This window comes from Contarinia nasturtii, unplaced genomic scaffold, assembly GCF_009176525.2.
Source record: "Contarinia nasturtii isolate CC-2019 unplaced genomic scaffold, AAFC_CNas_1.1 Cnas_scaffold_863, whole genome shotgun sequence".
Lineage (NCBI taxonomy): Eukaryota > Metazoa > Arthropoda > Insecta > Diptera > Cecidomyiidae > Contarinia > Contarinia nasturtii.
Genome location: NW_022198210.1, coordinates 273,573 through 281,864, shown reverse-complemented (window position 1 = coordinate 281,864; position 8,292 = coordinate 273,573). Strand labels below are relative to the sequence as shown.

Sequence of the window (8,292 nt, the reverse complement as noted above, 5' to 3'; positions counted from 1 at the left end):
AATTAAGCACGATCAAATTTCAAATGTCAACCGCCAAAAAACGCACAATAAGCAATATGTTCATAGAATAAGATTTATTACCAACTTCATTTTTATATCAAATTCCATTCCGTCCAAAACATAAATTCCAGATGTCATTTACATGTTAAGTTATTAATTCACGTTAACTAATTTCTAAGCCAAATTATTGTAGAAGAAATTGTCTTCACTTTTTAACCAAAAATTCAATCAAATTCCAAAAAAATTGTGGGTGATTGTAGTGGTCTCCATCGACCACATACTTATATTTATCCAACCACCTCCATTTAGGCCTATATCATAATTCACCTCAATACATTTATCATACATATGCTAACAGTGTAAGCTTAATCGTTACGTTGGCAGCGTCGCACGACTAATACGTTATCTCTTTGTTCTATATATACATGCCGTGCTTCGCCACCAACGTTGAGTTCATTACAGACATTCGCTAAGTTAACACCTATGTATCAATCGTTCAATCTATTATTCAATAAATATCATCAATATATTTTAAAGTGTTTGTCTATGGACTCCACCGTAGTGGATTTTTCCTATATTTAATATTATTCCCCAAATCCCACTACATTATTTATTCAGGACATACAACCAAAAATGCATATTATAAATAAATCATTAAATTCTTTGAAGGAGTGATTTTATTCGACATCAATTTTGATTCTGAGAAACTCGGCACACGGGAATGGAACCGTGGCTGGCACGACCAAGAATTAATACCTGAAGATACAACAGACCAGGGACTATCGCGGAATATTTATAGTAAGATATTTATTTATAATACTTAGAAATAAGTCTTATTTCGTTGCGTGCACGCTACATTGCAAACGCACGACTCTGCTTCTACATACACAGAGACGAAGAGCGCAAAGGCTACTCTGTGTTCTCTGTGTTTAAACAGAGTCTGTTTGAAGATAAAGACGACTTGAACTGACAAATATTCTTTCTAAATAGAATGTAAACATAAAAATGTGCATGCTTTTTAATTAATAATTTTTACATTTAAATTAAAGGTTTGCAACAAAAATACACGATAAAATATTATTTACATTTTTAAAAAGTTAGAAAATGAAATATAAAGAGAAAATAAAAATAAATTCAAAGCACTTACCTTAATCGATGCGAATGGTTATGAAGCACATTTGGAAAAGAAAGTTTGACAGATTTGCAATGGCAATATCGTCGCTGTTTTGAAAAGGCGGTACGAATTGTCATAGGTGTCGCTTCGTCGTATTTTCAGACGTCAAACTAATACAAAAATCGCTATATCGTTGCCTACCGGACGAGCTGAACCAGTAACTACAATTATTGGCTTTGGCTTAGGTGCTTTATTGGGTTGGGGAGTTCCGAAAATTGTGGAATATTTTTCAACACCGGGAAATAACGTGGAGAAAATGTCAGTAATGGAGGAAATACTAAAGGATCAAACGTCCGTAATGTCCATGACAGAAAATTTGATAAGAAAAAATAGTGAAGTCTTACAAAAAGAGTTAAATTTTTTAATGAATCAAACAACGGATTTATTTGAGCAAGTGGATTTGATTTCGCATCATTCAGAAATGATAGAAAGAAGTCAATGGTTAACAACTCACATGTTGTTAATGTTGACAGAATTCCGGGATATGCAGGAAACAATTATGCAGCAGATTATAAATCAAAATGGCGAATTACAATTGTAGCGTAAGCATGCGCGCTCGTACTAGCGGTAACGCATGTAAAGTACGAGTGCGCACACCAAGAACGTCTAATTAAAAGGACAAGCTTAAGTCAGTCTTGTCATATCACTCGTAATTACCTGTCTTTCATTAATTACATGGCGAGATCCGCAAAAAAGAACCAATCATGTGAAATAGAATTTTAAAAGAAAGAACACAAAATGTGCATATAAAAATAAAAAAAAAGAAACAAACGTGTTAAAGAGAATGTGAAAAATTTGAAAGCAATATTGAGGTGATAAAAAAAATAAGGAGGAATTAATAGAAAGTTTGAATAATGAAAGTGAATGAGTGAACAGATAGAACATTTATTATGGCAGACCCAGTGTCGTGGGGACTGATTGCGACATTCTTCGTTGGATGCTCATTTGCAGGAGCGACGTTAGCAAACTGGATGTTCTCTAACGAAAAAAGTACAAACACAATTATAAGCTCTGAGAATCAAATCAACAACAAGATAAATGTGCTGTCGAGCGAGACAAATAAAAGTGCATCCATTGAGCTGATTTTGTTAATAATAATCGTTACTATGCTCGGAACCATGTTTGTAATATTTTGCGTGAGCTGCACATTAAAAATAAAGAAAAATCGAAGATTAAATCGAGCTATGAATCCAAAAACCGATATAGAAATGCATACAGTTGAATGAAATATGATATGACAATTTTTCAAACGGCCAAAAATGTGCAAATAAGTGATGTAAATAAGGAAAGACACGAAACAAAAGTGCTGAATAGACAGTCTATGCGTGAAAAAAAAAAAGACATTCCATTGAGTATATAAAGACACATGGCAAGCGGTGAAAACGAACGGTGAAGACGAACGGTGAAAACATAAACGGCGATAACGGTATATACAACGACTTGGTCCGTACATATGCATAGGGGACAACCACTGTCGGACGGACAGTGGCAATGTAGGACAGAATTTGCATAGAGACTGCCAAACGGACGTCGGTCGGACGTCCGCAACACAAAGTAAAATTATTTTAAGAATATTTCTATTAGATGGGCCAATTAAAAATAATAATTTTTTTTTGAGTGCTAAGAAATAGTAGACGCGTTACCAAATTAACAATTTAATTGAACATTTCTTTTAAGTATGCCCAAGTAACATTTTTTTTTGTTTAAATATTATAAATATTAAACGCGCTACCCAAGTAACAATTTAATTGAACATTTCTTAAAAATGTGCCCAAGTAACATTTTTTTGTTTTGAATTTTCTAAATATTAAACGCGCTACCCAATTAACAATTTAATTGAACATTTTTTTTTAAGTATGCCCAAGCAACATTTTTAAACGTTTTAAGTAAAATTAATATAATGCGGTATCTAAACAACATTTTTATACATTTTAAATAGAATTAATATAACGCGTTGCCCAAGAAACATTCTTAACGTTTTAAATAAAAATTAATATAATGCGTTACCCAAGTAACATTTTTGAGCATTTTAAGTAAAATTAATATAACGCATTACCCAAGCAACATTTTTTTTGAAAATTTTAAATAAAATTAATGGAACGCATTCAAAAGTAACATTTTCTAATGTGTTTAATAATTGATGCCCAATTAACATTTTAAAGAGATAAAGGGGGCTATAATGAGTAAATTTGACATTAATAAATATAACAAATATAAAAAAGATTTAGAAGACATAAATAAAAAGCTAATTAACTACGAAAATATCGATCGTCCATTGCCTTCAGATCCTTCAATTAGAAATAAAAGAATTGAAGAATACAAAACCGAATTGGTGGGGGCATTTAATAACTACATTACTTATATTAAACAATATATTAAAACTTTTGACACGGCGAAACAATATGAATATGCAAGGACGATTGGTAATCTCAAGTTACGCGTATTAAGAGCATTAAAAGCGATAGGATTATCGTTGGATTTACCAACAGATTTAAATAAAATCGATATTGAAACCATAGGCAATATTGATACAGTTTTTAATGAATCAGCAAATACTGAAATTTTAGTAAGATCAGAGGATTTATCTCGAAACACTACACTATTGACAGACGCAGATGGCGCTGTCGGTGGTGAAAATTTAAATACGGACACACAGAATGTAGGTGACGATACAAATGACACACAACTACATAGTACAGCGAATCCTCAAGAGACGCAAGCCCAAATCAATGATTTCAGATTTCCTCAAGATATTGTAAATGAAAGAAATACAGCGAATGATAATATCCCAAATAACAATAATAACGATAATATTCCGACTCAAGAACGTAATACACAGCAACAAATTGTAAATACAAATCCAGTGAATAATAAAAATATTCAGGTAACTGAAGAAAATGACATTTATTTAGACACGGTTAGAAATTTATTTCATAGTGTGGAATCCTTTAATAACCGGGATCCATTTGAAGTTCATAATAACATATTTGTACCAGAGCATAACGATCAGCGTGTTCCAAATAGACATAATTTACGTCGAGAAAGAACGAGAAACAGAGCAAATATGTCGGATAACGAAGAAAATAATGATGGAGACGGTCTCCGTGAGTTAAACATAGCCAGCAGAACTATCACGACTACATACAATGGAGAGGTAAAGTCACTTAGTCGCTTTATAGCTGCAATTAAGCTGGCAGATAAATTGATAAGAGACAAAGATCTTCTCATCAACTATATTTTGACCAAACTTGAAGATAAGGCACAGGAAGTCGTACCGATTGAACCCGAAAGTGTACAAGCAATTATAGATGCGCTGAAAGCAGGCATTAAACCGAAGCCATCAGAAGAGCTTGAAGCAGATATTTTGGCGTTAAAACTGGATAAAATGAATATACGTACATTTACAAAGCGCGGTGAAGAAATTGCCAACGATTATAAACGAGCACTGATTTACGAAGGTTTTTCAGAGGCAAAGGCTAAAGAGCAATCAATAAAGAAAGTAAAGGAAATGTGCAGAAAACAGACGCCGATTTCGTACGTAAAATCAGTTATACAATCAACGAACTATAGCACACCAGGAGAAGTGATGTCAGCGCTGGTGGTTGAGCTAAATAACGCAAAACAAGATAAACGCGACATTCAAGACAAAGATAATAAAAACAACAAAAAATCGAATAATTATCGTGGAAATTCTCGTGGAAATAGGGGAAATTATCGCGGTGGACATGGTTCCAACAACGGACAAAATAACAACAATAATGACAATAGCAACGGCAATGGCCATTATCAGAAAAACTTTAGAGGAGGATACCGTGGCAGAGGTCGCGGAGGTCATGGTGGTAATGGCAGAGGTGGAAGTAATTACGGCGGTGGAAACTACGGCGGTGAAAACCACGTACGTTATTTTTCGGGAAACCGTCAGAGCCCGTCGAACGACGGGCAATACCAACACCAAATGCACCAAATGCAACAACAACAACAACAACAACCACAGCAAATACAACATTTCCAATAGAACTAATTTTGAACATAAATTCAACATTGTCAGATTTCGTAACTATAAAAATTAATGATAATAAAAGACATACAATTTTTTTGGTTGACACAGAAGCTACGGTCTCACTGATCAAAATATCGGAAATCAACAAAAATATAACAGTAAACAACAACGAAATTATTTCATTAAAGGGCATAACCCAGGAGCCTTCTTTAACTTTGGGATCTGTAATTTTAAATTTAATAATAAAAAATCAAATATTTTCACACAAATTCCATATCGTGCCAACAACTTTTCCAATTCCTTCACATGGCATAATAGGAAAAGATTTCATTAAATTCAATAGATGTCTAATTAATTATGGAGACATGATATTGACAGTCAAATACAACACTTCAGATTCTGTAGAAATACCGATCCACTCCGAAATATTACCGGGATTGGCAACGATATCACCAAGACAAGAGGTGTTCAGAATATTCCACATAAAAAGTGAAAAATTTCCATGTGTGGTTGAATCACAAGAGATAGCTGACGAGGTTTTAACAGCAACTACGATAGCTTATGAGCCTGATACATATATCAGAGTATTAAATACAGCCGAATATATAAAATTTATAGATACAAACAGTTTGAAAGCAACTAAACTGGAGGATTACGACATTTTGCAAACTATTGATATAAAAAATGACCATAAATCTATGAGATCAGAGGAATTACGAAAAAGCATAATAAGAAAATGTCCGGGTCATGCAAGAAAACGAATGTTAGAACTGTGCAAAGAATACAGTGATATTTTCTATTTAGAAGGTGACATGTCAACGGTAAATAATTTTTATGAACAAAGATTGCATTTGACAGACAATGAGCCTGTCTACACTAGAAATTATAGATTACCGCATGCACAAAAGAAGGAGATTTCACGACAAGTAAAATTACTTCTAGAAAATGATCTAATTGAAGCGAGCACATCCGCTTACAACTCTCCGATAATAGTTGTACCGAAAAAGAGCCAAGATGGCACACCAAAATATCGGATGTGTATAGACTTTCGAAAATTAAATAAAAAGATCATACCCGACAAATTCCCATTGCCTAGGATAGAAGAAATCCTCGAGGGGCTTGGGAGAGCAAAATATTTTTCAATAATGGATCTCCATTCGGGATACCATCAAATACCGCTCGAAAAATCGAACAGACATGTAACGGCGTTCTCCACCGAAAATGGATTTTATCAATGGAAAGTTTTGCCGTTTGGCATAAACATAGCGCCAGCTTCGTTCAGCCGCATGATGACAATAGCGTTTAGCGGTTTGTCGCCTGAACAAGCATTCATTTACATGGATGATTTAATAGTGATTGGTTTTTCGGAAAACCAACATTATAACAATATAAAGAGAGTGTTTGAATTGTGTAGAAAAAACAATTTAAAATTAAATCCTGACAAATGTGATTTTTTCAGAAGCGAAGTCACTTTTCTCGGTCATTTGTGTACGTCAGAGGGTTTAAAACCAGACCCAAAGAAACTGGCTACGGTACACTCATACCCAAGACCGATGAACAAAAGTGAAATAAAAAGATTTGTAGCTTTTGGCAACTATTATCGAAGATTCGTCAGAAATTTCTCAAACATAACTCTACCATTGACAAAATTACTACGAAAACGCGCAATATACAAATGGACCGACGAATGCGAAAGTGCATTTCAAACGATAAAACACGAATTGACTTCAACTCCTATCTTAGCGTACCTCGATTTTACAAAAGAATTCAGGGTAACAGTGGACGCTAGTGAAATTGGCTGCGGCGCTGTTCTCAGTCAAATACAAGATGATGGGAGTGATCGCCCCATCATGTTTATTTCACGCACATTTAAGAAGGGTGAATTGAACAAACATATAATTGAGAAAGAACTCCTTGCAGTTCATTTCGCAATTAAAACATTCAGACCGTATTTATATGGTCAACGATTTACGGTATTCTCAGATCATAAACCGTTAATCTATTTGTACAAATTAAAAAATCCATCATCAAAATTAATGAGAATCAAAATGGACTTAGAAGAGTATGATTTTGTAATTGAGCACATCAAAGGAAAAGATAACGTTGTAGCGGACGCGCTATCGCGTATATCTATAAAGGATTTATTCAACTTTTACGAAACACATCATGTATTCAAAATCGACTATGAGGGGGTCACACAAATTAAAACACAAAAACCACAGAAAAATAAACATATTCGTGAAGAAAACAGAATATTGGCCATCACAAGATCAATGGCTCAAAACACAGACAATATAATAATAGAACAACAAGAAAATGAAATCGATAGAATCGAAACCAAATCCGTCAAAGTACACGACGATTGTGGTATATCAAAAAATAAGTTGGCAACAATTAGAACAACAAATATAAAAATGGAAAATAATATATTCCAAAATATGGAGCTCACATTGTATAAGAGCCATAGAAAAATCGACTGCATTAAAATAAAGCAAGGCAACGAAAAATTAACATTAAACGTAATTCTTTCGCAAATTGAAGCCTTAGCAATTAAAAATAATATTGAAAACATCGCATGGCCAACATATGACAAATTTTTTGAATTATGCGCGATATCAGTATTTAAGCAACGTTGTAATGAAACATTAAAAAAAGTGCACATATACCTCAAGAGAGGTCAGCAGCGATTAACGCAAGCTTCAGAAATTGAAGAAGTGTTGCAAAGATATCACAACGATCCACTTTACGGTGGACATTGTGGACAAAAAAAATTGTATGCCAAACTACGCGAAAATTTCTATTGGAATCGAATGACGCGAGACATCGCGAAATTTGTAAAAAAATTGTAAAATCTGTAAATTAACTAAACAAGGAAAATACACAAAAGAAAAAATGGCTATCACACCAACACCGTGTAGACCATTTGATGTAGTTCAAATCGACACGATTGGACCGCTACCAAAATCCAACAATGATAATATATACGCAATAACGATAATCGACGAAATGTCAAAATGGCTAAACATAGTACCAACAAGAAATAAATCAGCACAAGAAGTGGCAAGAGCGCTATTTGAACATCATATTTTAATATACGGCCCAATGAAGATAATTAAAT

General features: G+C 33.8%; 1 protein-coding gene across 1 annotated transcript; it reads left to right on the top strand.

Moving 5' to 3' along the window:
- The first annotated feature begins 3,353 nt into the window (after positions 1-3,353).
- On the top strand, positions 3,354-5,189 carry LOC116342288 (putative uncharacterized protein DDB_G0286901). Its single transcript, XM_031769804.1, has one exon. It carries the CDS (start codon positions 3,354-3,356, stop codon positions 5,187-5,189), a length of 1,836 nt encoding a protein of 611 aa, XP_031625664.1.
- The last annotated feature ends 3,103 nt before the right edge of the window (positions 5,190-8,292 follow it).